At 48.4% G+C, this 20,731-nt stretch overlaps 1 protein-coding gene across 4 annotated transcripts in view; it reads right to left on the reverse strand.

Annotated features, from left to right (window-relative positions):
- SYNDIG1L (synapse differentiation inducing 1 like) overlaps positions 1-20,731 on the reverse strand; it is a 99,135-nt gene that overhangs the window by 3,366 nt on the left and 75,038 nt on the right. For all 4 annotated transcript variants that reach the window (XM_050955751.1, XM_050955750.1, XM_050955755.1 and 1 more), the window contains 2 exons: positions 5,236-5,687; positions 2,360-2,497 (listed from right to left, as the gene is read on the reverse strand). In XM_050955751.1, the coding sequence (XP_050811708.1) occupies positions 2,360-2,497; positions 5,236-5,646 (549 nt within the window). In that variant the 5' untranslated portion in view covers positions 5,647-5,687. The remainder of the gene's footprint in view (positions 1-2,359; positions 2,498-5,235; positions 5,688-20,731) is intronic.

Genomic DNA, 20,731 nt, shown 5'->3' on the forward strand with positions numbered 1-20,731 from the left:
TTACACCTTGGCATTTGGTTCTGGGTACAAGCAGGGGAAAGGCAGCAGACAGCCTGGACCATAGATCTAGCAGTAACTGTGTTCCTAGTCATTTTTTAATTGCTGTTACCTTTTCCTGTTTCTTCTATTGCACCTCATCTTTAAGATGAAGTGCCTGGTAGTGAATGCAGTATTCAAGGTGAGGACACACACCACTCTATGCTATGGCATTGTCACATTCCTCTCTATTCCCCTTTCAATATCCAGGCATCCCATTTGCTCTCTGGGCCACCACTGCACAGATTCAGGGTTGCTTACAGTGACATGCCGCACTGCTTCCTGAGCGGCTAATTCAGTGGCCAGCAAGATTGAAGTGCTCCTTGCAGTGGGCATCAGCTTGCACTTGTCTGTACCGACTCATCTGCCATCATGTTCCCAGTTTCCTGGCTGTGTTACATTCTTCAAGAGTTCCTCTCAGCCCTCCTCACCTAAATGACTTCGTGTCATCAGCAAATGTTGACGCCTCTTTATTCAACCCCAACATCTAAATCATTAATAAAATATTTAACATAATAGTCTGAGAACTGTTCCCTAGGGGAACCCATTATTAATCTCCTTCTTGGTTGAGGATTGACAATTATTTAGCCTTGTTAGCTTTTTACCTCCTAACCAGTGTATAATAACCTATAACAGAACTGTATCCACCTTGCCCAGGGTTACCACCTTTATCAAAAGCCTTTGAAGGTCTAAATAGACCCATCTGTCATCTTTTATCCACTACTTGTTCATTCTTAGTTAAAACCTACGAGATGATTCCCCACTGCATTGTTCTAGTTTTACATTGGCATAATGTTATTGATTTCAATGGAAACCCACTCAGCATAAAACTGGAGTGACACAGTGGTGGAGAGAGTGGTTAGACTGCAAGCTCTTCAAGATGGGCACTTTTAACTTCCTTTAAACACTGTGTGTGTTCTCAGTTGTTCAACAAACACAGAGACAGTCCCCGCCCTGAAGAACTAACAAACAATCCAAGTAATAACCAAGCACCATGTACAGCAATTACATTAGATAAACAAACAACAAGAGCTCCTCTTCTAAGAACTCCAGCAGCTTAAAGACCCCATTTTGCCTCACAGGTGCTGTGCTAGGTTGTTCCTTTCATATTACTCTCAGCTAGGTGCATTATAACTTACCTTTTATTATTGTTTCTACTGTCTCCATTCTTAAGACTGTGAGAAAAACTTTGATCTTGGTATCATCCAGTATAAAACTGGCACAACTCCATCGACTCCAAGTGAATTATTCTGGATCTACATCTGTGTAACTGAGAACAGAATCTGGCCCATGCCCTGACTAGAGCAGCAGCCAGTCAGAGCTAACACAGGCCAAGGCCCAGATTCTTGTCTTATTTGTGCCAGGCTTTACACGGCTGAGTTACACTTGACTTACACACACGTGTGAGGAGAATCAAGCCCTTGTGTGATCTGGGAGGATCACAATGGACTCATGTTTCAATCGGGAGAGCTGTCAATCCATCCCCAGATTTAAACAGGAGAGTAATATTGACTCAAGGTTTAACCAGCAGGTTGGCAAAGGGAGGTGGTGTTATCCCTATTTTATAGAGGGGGAACTGGCTTTATCTGACAACATCAGAGGCCATTACTACAGACATAATGAATGGAGGGACCCCTGTAATGAGAAACAGAGGCCAGACTCTCTGCTCTGCCCAGTCTCCGAGGCAGCTGGATTCTCAAGCAGATCCACTGCTGGCTCTGGAACAGTTTGGAGTAGCCTGGGGGCAGCTCCAAGCTACACCAGATGGTAAAGTCACCCAGGAGACCATCCACCCTTCGGGGATTGTTGAAGCACAGAAACTGGAGCAGGGCAATGTAGGAACTAACTGTAGCAGCTCCACCCCAGCCATAGACTCACTCATGCTGGAGAAACTCTCATTTGGCAAGTTATGGTCAGTTTTGGGTCCCTTTGCACCACCAGAATGGCACAAAAGGTGGGACTCTGGCCCACAGTATCTAGTCTCTGCACTGAAGGGCAAGTCCTGCAGTTCCCCCACATGATCATGGAGAGACCTGGCTGCAGTGGAACCATGTAATTCTGCTGTGGGGCGTGGATGAAGGGTGCTCAGAGCACTACATGCCCTGGAGCATGACTTGCTGTGCTCCAGCACACAGAGTTGGGTCAGTGAGGGTTGGAAACAGGACCAATGGGAATGACAGAGATGTGTGTCTCACTGACTGGAATGGTGACAGGCCCCTGACTCAAGGGGTTCTTCTGGCTTGCAGGGTCCCTGAGTTAGAGCCATTACCTAACCCAGCATGTGCAGCACAGAAAAGGAGAGATCAGCAAATGGATTCCTCACCCTATGGGAGAAGTAGAAGGCAGCGATTCCCAGGGGCCAGAAGCAGCAGAGCATTGAAAAAATGGCCAGGCCCAGGTGGTCTCGTGGGGGCAGCATCAGGAAATGATCCTCACTCTCGCTGTCACTCGAGGAGTCACTCTGGAAAACAAATGAGTTCAGTGCTACTGAGCAGCGCAGAGCCATCAGGCTTGGAGAGTGCCCAGGTAGAGAGAGCTTGGGAAGAGCAGTGCAAGCGCACCCCATTCACCCCTCAGTGGGACAGGCTGGCATGTCTGACACTTACGTGACCCTGAAACATGTCATGAGGCCAGCCTGTCAAAACCAGGTGAGGGGGGGAGGCTGCAAACACTGACACAGGGGCAGGGCTGGCTCCAGGCCCCAGTGCACCAAGCGCGTGCTTGGGGCAGCATGCCGGGGGGGGCGATTTGCTGGTTGCTGGGAGGGCGGCAGGTGGCTCCAGTGGACCTCCCACAGGCTTCCCTGCGGAGGGTCCGCTGGGCCCGTGGCTCTGGTGGAGCATCTGCAGGCACGGGAGGTCCACCGGAGCCGCGGGACCAGCGGACCGTCTGCAGGGATGCCTGCGGGAGGTCCACCGGAGCTGCAGGACCAGCGAGCTGCAGAGCGCCCCCTGTGGTGTGCTGCCGTGCTTGGGGCGGCAAAATGACTAGAGCTGGCCCTGCACAGGGGTGTCCTCTCCTCCTCCCACCAGTCTGATGCTGGCCTGCAGTGGAGGGATCTGCCACAGGGATAACAAAGGGGTGCAGTCGCTATAGCGCATCCAGACCTGCTGTGTGGGGGCAAGTGTGATGGGAACGAGGCTGAGATGCAGGATCTCATGACCTGGTGGTGGAAAAAACTTTTGGTCACTACCAACCTCTGGCAACTCGGAGCTCTTGACACAAAATGCTCTGTGTCCTATTACTAAGGGTTTTCCCTGAATCAGAACTGCCTCTGTCGGTCTGCCCACCGATGATATTTCTAGGGCATTTATCACTTTGTATATAAGCAGCGCTTCCCATCCCCAGCCCCCTGTGTGGGGTCTATATATCCTCTCACCTGCCCTTATTCAGAGTGGCCGCCATTTCCCATTATTTTCTGTAATGCCACAGCCATAGTCAAGATGGCTACCACTGCCTTGCATTGGAAAGTGAGGCTGTTCCTAATGAAGATGGCCACCATTTCCCATTGTTCTCAACTGAGCTGAAGTCAGGCTGATATCAGGAAAGTTGGCCACCTCCTGGGCTTTGGAGTTAGGAAACTGGACCAGAAATTGTGAAGAGACAGGGAAATGTTGGGTACACAGAGAGAGGGTGCATGGAGGCACAGGAAATTACTGGGAAAGATGAGGAGCAGGAAGGGAAACTGAGGGAGTTTTAGGGAATGTAGGGTGCAGGAGAGAGACTGAGGGAAATGCGGGGGCAGAGTCAGAGGCTAAGGAGTGCCAGGAAAGTGATTGAGGAGGTTCAGGGTAATACAGAGAGCATGAGAGAGATTGAGGATGCAGAGGAATGTGGGCAGCAGAGTGGGAGAACTGAATGATGAGAGAGTATCAAAGGACTGGGAGGGAAAATATGGGGCATGGATCAACAACAGGAAACTGGGGAGAGCATGTAGGGAGAATGTGCGGGAGGCAGGAGATTTGGGTGTGGCACAGAAGGTGTCAAGAGGGGACTGGGAGGATGGTGACAAGATAAGATTGCTATAGGGGAGGGAGGGAGATGGGTAAATGTGGTCCCTTCTGAGCAGCCAATCAAGATACCCAAGTGCCTTGTGACAGAGCAGCATATATGCCACGTGTGGCTGCCACACAAAGTATGACATCATTATTCATCTACACTTAGCCATGAGGTTAAAAAAGGGCTATTTCAAAGGGCACCTCCCCTCCCCCGAGATGGCTCATTCTCCTGGCTGTATTTCTGGCCAATTCACAGTGCCCCAGATTACTTTCCAACCCTCAAAATATAACAACACCTTCACTGCAGTGCTGCTGCTGTGCAGCTATCTAGCTGACAGAAATAGTAACATTTGCTCTGTAATAAGCCAGAGCTGGAGAGGAGAGGGGTGGGTGGGAAAGGACAAATGAGCTTTTTACAGTCTAAGAGAAACTCACAATACTAGGATAACATTTCAACTAATGGTGACAGGTTTCAGAGTGGCAGCCACGTTAGTCTGTATCAGCAAAAAGAATGAGGAGAACTCGTGGCACCTTAGAGATTAACAAGTTTATTTGGGCATAAACTTTCATGGGCTAAAATCCACTTCATCGGATGCATACAGTGGAAAATACAGTAAGACGATATATGTACACAGAGAACATGAAAAAATGGGAGTTGTCATACCAACTCTAACAAGACTAATCAATTAAGGTGGACTGTTACCAGCAGGAGAAAAAAAACTATTGTAGTGATAATCAGGATGGCCCATTTCAAGCAGTTGACAAGAAGGTGTGAGTAACAGTACGGGAAAAATTAGCATGGGGAAATAGCCCACGAAAGCTTATGCCCAAATAAACTTGTTAGTCTCGAAGGTGCCACAAGTACTCCTCATTTCTTTTATTTCAAACAATGGGACTGCAATATGCAAATGAAATGAGCTCATGTTATAATAATTGATTGAGTCCTCCTGGATGCTTTAATCTCAACTCCACTTTGATTTCAGCATTAAATTAAATTTGCAAAATATCCCACCAAAAATAACCCTGTTGGACACCAACAGAAGCAGCTGGGACACTCTGTGGTGATGGCGAGTTCAGACACAGAAGGGGATGGTAGAAATTTAACACCTTCAGTCCCATTTGTGCACCATCTATCTCCAAGGGCAGTCGGACATATTCATCGGGGAGCAGCTTGTTACTGTTTCTCCTAGAAGTAGCTCACCTCACACTCCTGGAATTCCTCCTCCTCCACCTCATAGGACACTGTTTGGATTCTGATGTCACTCTCCATCTGGCATGGCCCTTGTTTTTCTCGCCCATCTTCAGGCTCAGAGGGGGCCTCTTTGTTTTCCATGAAGGTCGTCTCGCAGCTCTCCCCTTTGTTGTCCTTGGCCTTGAGACTGGTCTCATCCTTCACCAGGATGAAGTTGGGACCATACAATGCTTCAACGGCCAGCTGCAGAGAACTGGCATCCAGCAGCTGGTGAGTCCTGGCACTGCCAGTGTTTTGAAAGATGTAAAGTTTCCCCTGGCAGCAATGACTAGGGTGATGCTGATGGTAGGAGTAGCTACCGTGAAGATGCCTGCTGCTCTTGGCCAGCAGTGGGTTCTGAAGCTCACTCAGACTTTCCATTCTGCTAAAAATGGCCTGGAGAAGCTAACAGGAGGGTAACCCTGAGGAATAAAAGAGAGTAGAAGGAGTGAGTGTATAATATCAACAAGGCGAGGCTGCGGATTCAGGGATACCATTCATAGTAACATCTACTGGATACAGCACAGATGACTGCAGGACACTGACCAGTGCAAAATGGCACTATCTGGCTGCACTGGAGAGATCAAGAATCTAGGAACCCTATTCCATGGCTTGAACACTGTCTCAGATAATCAAGGAGCTGTTCATCTGTCACAAGCTGATAGTAAACTAAGCATGTGATGAGATGATCTGATAACATCAGGCTGGAATGAGTGGAGGATTTGCTGTATCTACAATGCACATTGAGAAGGGACCATACAGTCAGATAGGAATGCCTGATGCATCCTTTCTGGTGACTCATAATTTATATTGCTGTAGAGGATACCAGATGGCAATGCAGTAGATGCACAGCTGGCATCCATTTGAGGGGCCTTTCTGACGTCCAAAACTAGCAGGACATACAGTAAATTACAGCCTTTGATGCATTACAGTTTCAACAGCTAATGGTTTCTAAACATACTCAAGCTTTCATAGCGCTTTTTAATGCCTAGGCTCAGGCTGATGAGGGAGTGAGTATAAATTCAGGGAAGATGGAAGGTTGCTATGAGGATCTTTTAATTATGTTACCGTCTTAGTGTTCTCTGGGGGGGTCTGCCTCTCCATACACTATACAAAGCACAGTAAGGGAGAGAGGGATTGCGAGGCTGAGGCCTGGTCTACCCCTACAGCTGCACTTACCTATCTATTGAAGGTTCTTATATGGCCCCATCACTGTAGTAACTGAGCACCTCACAATCTTTAATATATTTGTCCTCCCAATACCGCTGTGTGGTGGGGAAGTGCTATTGTCCCCATTATACAGATGGGGAAATGAGGCACAGAGAAAAAAGGGTATGGCTACACTTTGAGCTGGGGGCGTGATTCCCGTCTCATGGAGACACTTAAACGCTAGCTGTCATTGAGCTAGCCTGTTATGAACAGAATGCAGCTGTGGCTACCCTGAGTTCCTGCCTAGGATCTCGGAGAGGTACGTACTCGGTGGCTAGCCTGTCTCACAGCCATGGCTATATTCTATTCTTAGCTCCTGGCTCAGTGAGAGCTAGCACAAGTATGTCGCCTCGAGCCATGAATCACACCCCCAGCTCCAAGTGTAGACCTACCAAGCCTAGGGATATGTCTCCACTAGACACGCTACTGTGGTTCAGCCGCACCACTGCAGTGTAGACACTCACTACAGCAATGGAAGGGGTTCCTCCATTAATGTAGTAAAACCATCTCTCCCAGAGGTGGTAGTTAGACTGATTGAAGAATTCTTCCATCGACCTAGAGGTGTCTACACTGGGGCTTACGTCAGTTTATTATATGACACAGGGTGTGACATTTTTAATGGCCCTGAGAGATGTAGTTAAACTGAACTAACTTAATAGTGTACGACAGCCCTACGTGACTTGCCTAGGGTCACGCAGAATGTTTGTGACAGAGCAGAAATTGAACCCGGGTCTCTGACAGCCCCGAATAGCCTCCTAACTACTGCACCATCTTTCCTTTCTAAACCCATTTTTCTTAACTAGTGCAACATCACAGCTTTAATCAAACCAGCAGCACCCCAGGCATAGAAAAGCGCTACAACTGAGCTCACTTCTGGAGACTCTAACTTGAGCTGGCTGACATTTTTTTTGCACAAAACAATTTCCCATCAGAAAATGTGATTGTCAAAATCAAAATTTGCCATGGGAAGATGCTGATTTTGACAAAATTGTTTGACTTTCCATCAGCGAAATATAAACAAAACAAACATTTGGTTTTGAACAGACATTTCTTAAATGACATGAAAAGAATTTTTTAAAAATGTCAATTCAAATCAAAATGTATTTTGGGAACAACGAATCATTTCATTTTAATTAACAATGCAGACATCGCCCATTTTAACATTTCCAAATCAAAATATTTTGGAACCTTTTGTTCTGTGAAAACGGCTGATATTTTGACTTTTCCTCCTGATTTGGCATGAAAACAAATATTAGAATATCAGACTTCCTCGTGGGGCACAAATTCCATTATTTGGCCACCTCTAATTCTAACACTGGACACTGTGTTTTTACAGCAGTTCTTTAGCATACACTTGTCTCCTAAACAGACCTCAATGCGACACCCTGCTGCCTTGCAGCCAAGAATGTCATTTCTTTTTAGACACCTTAGTAATTTCTTTCTCTGCAGTATGTTATATAGTATAGGCAGATTCATCTGCCCGATATAGGGCTCCCTGGGGTATGCCACTCTTTCTGATCTAAAGCATATCACCTTCATTTTATCTGTCCTCCAGATGAAAATTTAAATAAAGAAGTTGAATTGAAGACTTCTGAGGATCAAAAGCCCAGTCAGCTCCCATGTGTTTGTCCCCAGGGCCAAACCCAACTTCCCCCCTAGTGTACAATTCCTAGTATTGTATCCAGCTTCAAAATATCCCTATCAATGAGCTTCCGTCCCTTCCCTTAGGGCAACATTTCTCAAACTTTTGGAAGTTGAGCCTCCCTTCAGGAAGATGAAATCATTCTCTCTCTTACCCTTCCCCCTCAAATCCTTCAGCACCATCTTGTGTTGTTAAAGGCCTACCCATCTTAATTCACATATCTTTCATGCCTCTCCCACCAACAGAGTCACTGAGATCATAGCCTGACCTTCGGTATGTCACAGATCACCAGCGCCACCCAGCACCCACACATTTAACCCAACAACCAAAATAAGACCAATGGCATGCCCCAGATTCTTAACCCAGGGTTGTGAGTTCAATCCTTGAGGGGGCCGGTTGGGGACTGGTCCTGCTTTGAGCAGAGGGTTGGACTAGATGATCTCCTGAGGTCCCTTCCAACCCTAATAATCTATGATTCTATGAAATTTTCCCATCCTACTAAGAATTTCTATTTGAACCATTAACAAGTAAGGAAGACCTAGTTAAAATAAAATAATAAAGACCAGTACAGGCATATATGGGAAATTTTCAATAAAGAAGTGAAACAATCTGGATGATGTGTGTTTTAAGAATATTGAAGGAATGATATAACAAATTATAGCACTGACAGTTAATTCAAGGAAATCACAGAGAACTGGGCTTGTAATGGAGGGTTGGAAAAGGGAAAAAGTGATCCTGCCAATTACTTTTCTGTAAATTTAAATTCTACTTCTAATAAAATAATGGAACAAATATTAAGTGGTGAAAAATCACGAGATGTCTACAGGATATGATCCAGCCATGGAGTTTGGGCAGAAAAGATCTTGGCAGACAAACTTGCATTTTTAGTAAAGTATTTGACAACTTTTCTCATGACATTTTTTTCTGCCAAAGTTCATTCAAAGTGGGAAATAGTCACTGAACTGGACAGAAAACTGCCTGAAGGACCATGAACAGAGTGCTGATAAATTGTCCTGTATGGGGTTGCAGGGCAACGTTTAATGAATATTGCATGTTTCAATGTTACATCTAGTCTTATTTAAGATCTGCATTAAACGATCTGGAAGAAGGAATGAACTGCAGAGAAAGGCCTAATACAATTCAGTGGCTGGAAGTTGAAGCTAGACAAATTCAGATGGCAATAAGGTGTAAATTATTAACAGCGAGGGTAATTAACCATCAGAACAATTTACCAAGTGCTGGGTGGGCTAATTCTCTGTCACTGGTTGTTTGGAAAGCTTGAAGATCTGTTTCTCCAAACAATCTGCTTTTGGTCAAACAGAAATTAATTCAGGGACATTCTAAAGCCTGTGTCATACTTAAGCTTAGTACCAATGTGGACACAAGAACAAACGGATATAAACTGGACACTAGGAAGTTTAGACTTGAAATTAGACGAAGGTTTCTAACCATAGAGGAGTGAAGTTCTGGAACAGCCTTCCAAGGGGAGTAGTGGGGGCAAAAGACATATCTGGCTTTAAGACTAAGCTTGATAAGTTTATGGAGGAGATGGTATGATGGGATAGCCTAATTTTGGCTATTAATTTGGCAACTGATCTTTGATTATTAGCAGGTAAATATGCCCAGTGGTCTGTGATGGGATGTTAGATGGGGTGGGATCTGAGTTACTACAGAGAATTCTTTCCTGGGTATCTGGCTGCTGAGTCTTGCCCACATGCTCAGGGTTTAATTGATCACCATATTTGGGGTCGAGAAGGAATTTTCCTCCAGGGCAGATTGGCAGAGGCCCTGGAGGTTTTTCACCTTCCTCTGCAGCATGGGGCATGGGTCACTTGTTGGAGGATTCTCTGCAGCTTGAGGTCTTCAAACCACGATTTGAGGACGTCAGTAACTCAGACATAGGTTAGGGGTTTGTTACAGGAGTGGGTGGGTGAGATTCTGTGGTCTGCAATTTGCAGGAGGTCAGACTAGATGATCATAATGGTCCCTTCTGACCTTAAAGTCTATGAGTCTGACATTTGCTCATGGTACTACAATTGGAAGCACTGTGAATATTGGTGGGCAAAGAAATAATGCAAAGGGTCCTCGGGAAATTGAAAACATAAGTATAAGATAAAATGAAACTGAACTTGGAAAAAGGCAGCTAAAACATGAGGAAAATAATCTGAAACACGGGCAATCAAATGGAATTGAAGTGCTGGGATGCAGAGATGGCTAAAAGAGATTTAGTGGTGATACTGGACAGCAAATTAAACCAGCAGTGCAATATGGTAGCAAAACAAGCCTTTGTGAGGCATCAAATAACAAAGCCCAAAGGTGATTATTTCTCTTTATAAAGCTCTACTGCAAATGAATCCGGATTATGTGAGTTTGGGAACCTTATAACTAGAAAGATACTGATGAACTGGAAAAAGTTCAGGGAAGAGCAACAAAGATGGGGCTGGATGACAGATTTACAAGGAAAGATTGAAAGAACAAAATCTGTCTAGTTGGGGCAACACAGAGAGACATGGTAACAGTCTGCAAATAGCTGAAGGGTGTAAGTATCCAGAAGGGTGATGAATTACTCAGGGTGGCTCAAGGGAGTAAAATTGGGAGTAATCAAGGAACAGATGGGAAAATGTAAGTTAAGTACTAAGAAAGTCTCCCCAAGAGTGAGCGGTAGCAGTTGCAGAATTCTCTCCCATGGGAAGTGATGAAGGCCAATCGCTTGGGACTTTTAAAGCTATGCTGGACAAAGCACTGAGCTACGTAGAGAACAATCCTGTATTGACAGCAGGTGGATGGAGGCACCCAGGGTCTTTTCCCTCACTAACTTCTGTAACTCTGCGGAACAGAGCTCCCCCTGTTATAATGTTCTCTGTGATATAAGGCCCCCAACACTCTTTTCCTTGCTTCCCTTCAGCACTCTAGGGGCTTGGCTCCCAGAGATGATGTTATAAAGATAGGGAAAAAGGATATTGGGGTGTTGATTGTAGGGGATCAAAGGGCCAACAGAAGTAACTTAAGTACCTCTACCCTGAGCCATCCCATAAGACTGTGGCTGCAGCAGGAAGGAGTATGGAAATTGCTGTATTAAGTTGAGGGCCAACTCTGCACAGGGAGGATCATGGTCAGCAATCTCTCTTTTGTGGAACAGCTACAGAAAAATCCCAGCAAACTGCATCGGCAGCTCCCTCTTTAGGGAGAAAGCTGGATAACAAGGGTCCCAGGGTAAGGAGAGAAATGAGAAGCGAGAGCTTTCCACCACAGGTCTCATAAATATGCAAAGTTATCCTGAAGTGCAGCTACAGGAACAGTCTGATTATTAGGTTGCAGCTGTAGCTTTATGTGGAAGTGGAGCTGTCATAAACAGATAGCTAAGGGTTAACAAAGGGAACCAAACACCTGACCAGAGGACCAATCAGGAAACAAGACTTTTTCAAATCTGGGTGGGTGTGAGTTCTTTGTTCTTTGTCTTGGTTCGGACCCTCTCAGCTCTGAGAGTGATCTTTCTATCTCCTGCCTTTCTAATCTTCTGTTTCCAAGTTGTAAGTACAAGGATAGTAAGACAATAGGTTTATATTGTTTTTTGTGTATTTACATGTGTGTAGTTGCTGGAATGTGTTAAATTGTATTCTTTTTGGATAAGGCTGTTTATTCATTTTTTCTTTTAAGCAATTGACCCTGTATATTGTCACCTTGATACGGAGACCATTTTATGTCTTTTTCTTTCTTTTTATATAAAGCTTTCTTTTTAAGACCTGTTTGAGTGTTTTTCACTGGTTAAGGCTAAGAAATGAAGGGAGGGGGAAAATCTCTTTCTGTTAGATTTACTAAGCCTGACTTTGCATACCCTCTAGGTGAGGGGGGAGAGAGATTAGATCTCTCGGTACTTGTGTTTCAAGGACTTGAAGCAGGGAATCTCCCAGAGTACCCAGGGCGGGGAAATCTGGGAGGAGGTAAAGAGGGTGGAATCCCTTTGTTTAGATTCACGGAGCTTGAATCTGTATATCTCTTCAGGAACCCAGGGAGGGAACACCGGGAGGGGAAGAGGGAGAAGGGAAGTGGGTTATTTCCCTTTGTGGTGAGACTCAGGGCATCTGAATCTTGGGGGTTCCCCAGGGAAGGTTTTGGGGAGACCAGAGTGAGCCAGACACTGGAATTCTGGCTGGTGGCAGCGATATCAGATCCAAGCTGGTAATTAAGTTTGGAGGTTTCATGCTAGCTTCTCATGTTCTGAACCCTAAGGTTCAGATCTGAGTAGGACAGTTATGATAGGAGCATTGAGGGATATTGTGTTAGAGTCCTATAGGTGCTGTGCTCAGCTATATTGTAATGCAAGCAAGGAATATGCTTCCTGCTTTAACACAACAGGGTTAGCATGTCCTCTGAAGAGCCCTCTAATATCACAGAGGCAGCTGGAGCAGGGGAACGGGGGAAGGAAGACACAATTGTTGAAGGGTTAGGGATCATTCTAATTTCTTAAAGGCGCCAAGGTCAGAGCATTGCACAAATATAGCAGGTGAGTGTGTGTGTGTACACGTGTTTGCGTGCAGTGAACAAAGTAAGTTTTTCAGGACAGGGACTGCATTTCATATGTTTGCACAGCACCTACGATGCTCCTGAGACTATCTGGATGACGCAGGAAATCCCAGGAGAAGCAAGAAAAGAAAGACATACAGTCATTCCCCTCCCTGACCTCTGAAGAGACAGAGTCCAGCAAATCATGCAGTAAACTCCAAACCAGACTGGACTTCCTTGAGTTCTTCAGTGAGTTTAACTAAATTGGGGCCTTATTACCCATCATCAGGCTTTGGAGAGAAAGAATGAAACTGGCAGATCAAAGCGAAGAAGCAGTGAACAGACAAAATTGGCTGAGAGCAAGGCACACTCCATCCTCATTATAGATAAACTTGGATGGAATGTGGCACTATTCACCCCACAGGATTAGTCTACATAATACTGAGAGCGGGTAACAGCAGGTGTTGTTGGGTGGTTAGGGAAGATACATACACACAGAGCTCAGACAGAGAGATGCACCTGGAGGAGAGAGTCTATCAGATTGACAGAGACAGACTGTACCTGCAGTCAGGCTGCGATATTTCCCAGGTACCCATGGATGCTGTGTCTCCATAATTACTTGGCTGCTTTCTCCCGACAGTTGCACACTCATAGTCACTCCAGAGGGTGACCTCTACACCCCTAGTCTCAGCCTACCCTGCCCATTGCTCTAGTCCTTGGCAGAACACAAAAAAGACGGTTACTCACCTTTGTAACTGTTGTTCTTCGAGATGTGTTGCTCATATCCATTCCAGTTAGGTGTGTGCGCCGCGCGTGCACATTCGTCAGAAAACTTTTACCCTAGCAACTCAGTGGGCCGGCAGGTCGCCCCTTAGAGTGGCGCCGTCATGGTGCTCGATATATACCCCTGCCGGCCCACCCGCTCCTCAGTTCCTTCTTGCCGGCTACTCCGACAGTGGGGAAGGAGGGCGGGTGTGGAATGGATATGAGCAACACATCTCGAAGAACAACAGTTACAAAGGTGAGTAACCGTCTTTTCTTCTTTGAGTGATTGCTCATATCCATTCCAGTTAGGTGAATCCCAAGCCTTACGTAGGCGGTGGGGTCGGAGTGAAATGTGGCAGAATGAAAACTGCTGAGCCAGAGGCTACAGCATCTCTTGAATGTTGAACCAGGGCATACTGCAAAGCAAAGGTATGGACCGAGGACCAATGGAGCTGCGCGACAGATCTCGTGGGTAGGAACACGAGCCAGCAAGGCGGCAGATGAAGCCTGAGCCCTGGTAGAATGCACGGATGTGGCTTGGGGAAATATGAGCCAAATCATAACAAGTGCGGATGTACGCCATCACCCAAGATGAGATCCTCTGAGAGGAAAACAAGCAAGCCTTCCCTTTGGTCTGCTACCGTGACAGAGCTGGGGCACCTTACGAAATGGTTCTGTCAGCGCAATATAAATGCGAGCACTCTACAGATGTCCAGGGAGTGCAATTGTTGCGCCCATTGCGTTGAGCTCTGGGTAGCATGAAAGGCCGAAACCACCTTAGGGAGGAAAGCCGGGTGTGGTCATAACTGCACCTTGTCTTTGTGAAACCTAGTGTACGGCGGAACCACCGTAAGAGCTCTGAGCTCGGAGACTCGTCTGGCCGATGTAACAGCTACGAGGAAAGTTGTCGTCTAAGACAGGTATAGCAGAGGGCCGGTCGTGAACAGCTCGAATGGGGGAGACATAAGTCTGGTTAAAACTAGGTTGAGGTCCCAGGTTGGGGCTGGGCGGCGCACCCGAGGGTGCAAGCGCTCCAAGCCCTTGAGGGACCTCGAACCCATAGAGTGTGAGAACACGGAATGTCCACCTTAGCCTGACTGGAAGGTAGAGATGGCTGCCAAGTGTACCCGCAGCGATGATACCGCCAGGTCCTGCCGCTGAAGGCCAGAGGCAGGCCAAATAGAGGGGATCGAGACCTCAGTAGGAGCAAGATCGAGCGTATTGCACCTGTAGAAGAAACGCGTCCACTCGGCCAGGTACGTTGACCAGGTGGAAGGCTTCCTGCCACCCCGGCTCAGTTACGCAGCAGCCACACCGTGAGGCGAAGAGGCTGCAGGTCCGGGTGACGAAGCCTGTCGTGGCCCTGAGTGATGAGGTCTGGGTGGGGTGGCAGGGTAATTGGGTTGGTTATTGACAGGCCGAGCAACGTGGTATATCAGTGCTGCCTGGACCACGCTGGAGTGATCATGATGATGCGCACTCTGCCCCTGCGGAGTTTGAGTAGGACCTAATGAACCAGTGGGAACAGTGGGAAGGCATAAAGGAGTTGGCCTTTCCACGGCATCAGGAATGCGTCCAAGATTGATCCCGAGGAGAGACCTTGGAAGGAGCAGAACATCTGGCATTTTCTGCTCTCGCGGTGAGCGAACAGGTCTATGTGAGGAAAAATTTCCACTTCTGGAAAGCAGAACGCCTCACATGGGGCAGAGTGACCACTCATAAGACAGGAAAGACCTGCTGAGTCAAAGCGCCAAGGCGTTCCAAACGCCTGGGAGAAAGGACGTCACCAGCTCCATCGAGTGGGCCATGCAAAAGTCCCAGAAATGGATGGCCTCCTGACAAAAGGGGGGGGAGGACCATGTCCCTCCCTGGGTATTTATGAAGCACATGGCCGTTGCGTTGGCTGTAAACACCGAGATACCACGGCCTCGCAGCTGCCGCTGGAACCCCTGGCACGCCAGGAGGACTACTCTCATTTTTGGGGCATTGATGTGGAATGCCAGCTCCCGAGAAGACCAAAGGCGATAAGCTTGGAGGTGACCATGAGCACTCGAGCAGAGAGATGACGCGTCCGTCGTCAGGGGCAGTGAGGGCTGGGGCGGATGGAACCGCATCCCTGCCCACACCAGGGAGGAAGTTAGCCACCACTCTAGGGAGCCTAAGGTGCTCGAGGGAATGGTGACTACCATGACCATTGGTTCCCTGTCCAGGCGGTACGCCGAGGTGAGCCGGACTTGGAGAGGATGGAGGCGGAGCTTGGCGTGTTTGGTTACAAACTTGCGGGCAGTCATGGACCCAGGAGACTGAGACAAGTGCGAGCCGAGGTCGTTGGGAAAGTCTGCAGATGATTGTTGCCATCGCCTAAAACCGCGGCTGTGGTAAGCAGGCTCCGGCTAGATCGGAGACCAGGATAGCCCCTAGGAAGTCCAACCTCTGCGTGGGAACCAGAGTGGATTGCTCTATAGTAATCATCAGGCCTAGACCTGTGAATAAGACCGTGACGATGACCACGTGCTGAGTGGTTTGTGTCTCGGAGTCTCCTTGGATAAGCGAATCGTCCAGATATGGAAAACGCATATCCGACATCAGCGAAGGTAGGCGGCGACTATGGCCATACACTTGGACAATACCCGTGGGGCTGTAGAAAGGCCAAACAGCAGGACCGTAAACCAGAAGTACTGACGGTTGGCTAGAAAGCGGAGGTATCTCCTGTGCGGAGGGAAGATGGCGATGTGAAAGTACGCGTCCTTCATATAGAGGGTGGCATAGCAGTCCCCAGGAGGCAAGGATGGGATAATGGTTCCCAGGGATACCATGCGGAACTCCAACCTTATCCTAAACTGGTTGAGACCGCGCAGGACTAGGAAGGTCTGAGACCTCCGTTCGAGTGGGGGACTAGGGCATAACGGGAGTAAAACCCCTTGCCCCTTTCGTCCGTCGGCGTCTGCACCTCTTGTACGAGGAAATGCTCGTGAGAGGGGTCCCTGAAGGGGGACAGGGTTGGAACAAATTAGAGGTGGTATCCATGCTCCACCGTGCGCAGGACCCAGCGATCTGAAATTAACTGGGGCCACGCCAGGAGAAAGCGGAATTGGGATCCCGGTCTGTGACTGGTACACCGCCCTCAGGTGCACCTTGGAAGGTTCGTCTTTGGTCCCAGTGGTAATTGCGAGGGACCTTGACCTTGGCTCTTTAGGGGTCCTGATGTTTATCTGCGACCACCTTGGCCTCGCCTTTTGCCAAAGTCCTGTCTCTGGCTAGGCACAGAGTATGGCGGCTGGGGACAGAAAGGCCTGCGTTTGGTCGCTGGCATATGCATGCTGAGAGAGCGCATTAGGACCCTGTTGTCCATCAGGCTTCGCAGCCTGGGGCTGTCTTTGCCGCGAAGAGGCCTTTACCAACAAAGAGTAAGTCCTGAATGGCATACTGCAGCTCCGGCCGGAGGTTTGAAACCTGAAGCCATGAGATGCACCTCATGGCGACACCAAAGGCCAGAGTCCTGGCTGCTGAGTCTGCTGCGTCCAACGAGGCCTGGAGGGACGCTCTGGGTACCTTTTTCCCCCATCCTCCAAGACGGCAGCGAACTCTTGGCGGGAGTTTTGAGGGAGAAACTCCATAAACTAAACTACCTTCACCCAGGTGCTATAATTATAGCAGCTAAGCAAGGCTTGTTGCTTTGCTATCCAGAGCTGCAGGGCCTCTGCAGAGCACACCTGGCGGCCAAGTAGGTTCATTCGCCAAGCCTCCTTCGGTTTCGGGGCTGGCGCCCGCTGGCCATGCCAATACCTCTCCTTAACAGACTGAAAGACTAGTGAGCAGAGAGGAGAGCGGACAGACGAGTAGTCGTACCCCTTAGAGGGCACCATACCGGGTCCTCTACCTCTGGGACCTCCTCCACCTCAGGTTGTCGGGGGGCGTATCAGAATCGTGGTCCTGAGCATAAGATCTGCGCATGTGGGATGACACGGATGCGTGTCTGGATGGCCATGGAGGTACTAAAAAAAGGCATGGGCAGAGTCTCTGACTCTATCTGACCTTGCCCAACTCGGCACCGGGGACTGGCACCGGTACCTGGAACGAGATCCAGACCTGCAACCAGAACGGTGCCGGGAGGTCGACCGAGATCTCGAGGCTCGGGGAGAGGCTACGGGAGTCACGGTACCTGTCTCGGTGCCAGGAGTCAGAACGGTGCCGATAGTAGCGGGTTGGCGAACGGGATACCGACCGGTGCGGCAAGTGCGACCAGTACCGATGAGGAAAACAGCACCGGGACTGCAAGTGGTGTCGGGCGTGCCGACAGGACCTGGAGCGTCTGCGGGACCGTGATCATGAACGGTGCCGCTCTGCTGTGCTGACAGAGGACGGTCATATGAAGAGACTGTATTACCTGCACCGGCGGTGCCGGGGTCAGGCAGCATCAACTCTGTCATGGCAATGAGATCCCTCGCCATTGGTAATGTCTCCGGCGTGGAGGGAACAGCAGGCTCAACCACAGTGCATACTGGGGAGCTGTAAGGCACCGGATTCGACGGCCCTTGTGGGACCAGGATCAACGGTGCCGACGTCGTCGGTGCCTCAGCAGGTGTCGGTGCCGGGCGATCCGACTTAGACGAGCTCTCTGGCTGCGGTGCCATTGGCACGGAAGAAGCAGGAGCAGTAAGCTCAACCACGGCGCGTGCCGGGGAGCCGTCAGGCACCAGCGGGAATTGTAGGCTTTCTCGACCTCGGAGGACGGGAGCAGTGCTGAGTCGACTTCGGTGCCGGCGACGGCCGGTGCCGAAAGGCCTTGGTAGTACCGGCGGGGTCCGGTGCCGAGGAGGTGCTTCTGCCAGCCGCTTGATCATCGCTCGGTGCCAAAGGTGGAGGGGTAAGTGAAAGTCCCGCTCCTTCTTGTTCTCGGCTTAAAAGCCTTGCAAATGGGGCACTTAGCTGTCAAGTGTGATTCCCTGAGGCACTTCAAACAGGAGTCGTGTGGATCTCCCGTCGGCATCGGCTTCTGGCATGCCGAGCCCATTTTAAAACCCGGTGAGCCGTGCATGGGCTCCGGCACCGGGTGCAGGGAAGGGGCTACTTCCTGAACCCCGCTAACTATTACTAAACTAACTATGTTAGCAAAGAAAAAACGTGTAACTATACAAATATATATATAAAAGGATTATAACGTAACTATATACGACAACTAAGAGTAGCTAGGGAAGTGGAGGTCAGCTAAGCCGCACTCCACTGTTCCAACGACCGACACGGGCGGTAAGAAGGAACTGAGGAGCGGGTGGGCCGGCAGGTGTATATATCGAGCACCATGACGGCGCCACTCTAGGGGGCGACCTGCCGGCCCACTGAGTTGCTAGGGTAAAAGTTTTCCGACGAATGTGCACGCGCGGCGCGCACACCTAACTGGAATGGATATGAGCAATCACTCGAAGAAGAACTGATCAGTGTGCCTCACGCCAAGAGATTATCAAAACAAGTGCCGCATTGGAGACAATGGACATGAACTGAGCTAAGGAAAAAACAAACAGGGCCAGATTCTGGTCTCTGTAGCCCCAGGATAAATCTGGGTCTCGTTGAGTGTGACTAATGTCTCCCAGCTCCAAAGCCCCCAGCTCTCAAGACTAGACTGGCACATTTATGCTCCCCGTGCAATAAGGTTACAGTCACTGAATACTCCTCTCTCTGGACAGTCCTTGATTCTAATTTGACACTTGGCACAGATGCTGGGTGTAACAAGTCGGGTTAATGGTAAATTAAGTAGCTTTTCCAATAATCAATCACAATTTAGTTGTTCTGTCAGATGAACATTCAGTCCTGCCTCACTGTTAGGTTATGTCTGGATGTCATAACATTTCTTCCCAGATCTGGACCTTAGCGTCCAAAATATGGGTGTTAGCATGAAAACCTCCAAGCTTAGTTACCAGCTTGGACCTGGTAATTGCTGCCACCAGCTAGGAATTATACAGTGCCTAGCTCACTGTGGTCTCCCCAAAACTTTCCCTGGGGGACCCCCAGACTCAGATGCCTTGAGTCTTACAACAAAGGGAAATAACCCCCTCCCCTTGTTCCCTTGTTACTTCCTCCCAGGCTCCCCTCCCTGGACGACCCTAGGAGATTCCCTGCTTCCAGTCCTGGAAACACAAGTACCGAGAGATCTAATCTCTCTTCCCCCTCACCCAGAGGGTATGCAAAGTCAGGCTTAGTAAATCTAACACAAAGAGATTTTCCCCCTGACTTCTTCCTCCCACCAATCCCCTGGTGAGCTGCAGACTCAATTCCCTGGAGTCCCCACTAAAGAAAAACTCCAACAGGTCTTAAAAAGAAAGCTTTATATAAAAAGAATGAAAAAAGGACATAAAAGGATCTCTGTATTAAGGTGACAATATACTGGGTCAATTGCTTAAAGGAAAAAAATGAATAAACAGCCTTATCCAAAAAGAATACAATTTAACACATTCCAGCAACGACACACATGTAAATACAAAAAAACAATATAAACCTATTGTCTTACTATCCTTGTACTTACAACTTGGAAACAGAAGATTAGAAAGCCTGGAGATAGAAAAATCACTCTCAGAGCCGAGAAAAGGAACAGATCAAGAACAAAGGACTCACACCCAAAACTTCCCTCCACCCAGATTTGAAAAAGTCTTGTTTCCTGATTGGTCCTCTGGTCAGGTGTTTGGTTCCCTGTGTTAACCCTTTACAGGTAAAAGAACATTAACCCTTAGCTATCTGTTTATGACACTGGAATACATCTCCTCCAGAGGAGGTTAGAACACCCTGATGTGAGACTTTAAGCCACGGGACCTTCGGGCTGATATGCAAGAGCGCTTGCAACTGAGCCATGCTGGCACATTCAGAGAGCAGTACTGGGCACTGCAGCCCCTCTGCTGGGACCATGGTGAAGCAGTTTGAGAGAGGAGCAAACAGGGAAGCCAAGAGAGAACAGCACAGCACAGCAGCTGCTGGAAGAGGAGCTCCTGCTCCTGCTCCAGCTACAGTGAAAGTAGCATACAAATAGTCTCACCTGCCTTGGCCTCAAGGCATAACAATAGGCAGACTCCAAATCAAACCATGTTGCGCAGCACTTGACATGACAGCAATGGCTGCACAGAGAAGGCAACAGAGACATTATTATTGTTACTTGTGGAGTGCCAACCCATAAGTGCACATGATCATAATTGTGCGTGGTGCTTTCCAGAGATAAGAGGAGGTCCTGCTCCTGCCTAACACACAAGGAGACAGCCCTGCCTCCGGGAGCTAATTATCTGGTTCAGACCAAGAGAGAACCAACCCAAATGGGCAGGTGAAAAGCAGGGGATGAGGATACCAGGAAGAGGGTCACAGTTGGAA

This window comes from Gopherus flavomarginatus, chromosome 5 (assembly GCF_025201925.1).
Source record: "Gopherus flavomarginatus isolate rGopFla2 chromosome 5, rGopFla2.mat.asm, whole genome shotgun sequence".
NCBI classification, from domain to species: Eukaryota; Metazoa; Chordata; order Testudines; family Testudinidae; genus Gopherus; species Gopherus flavomarginatus.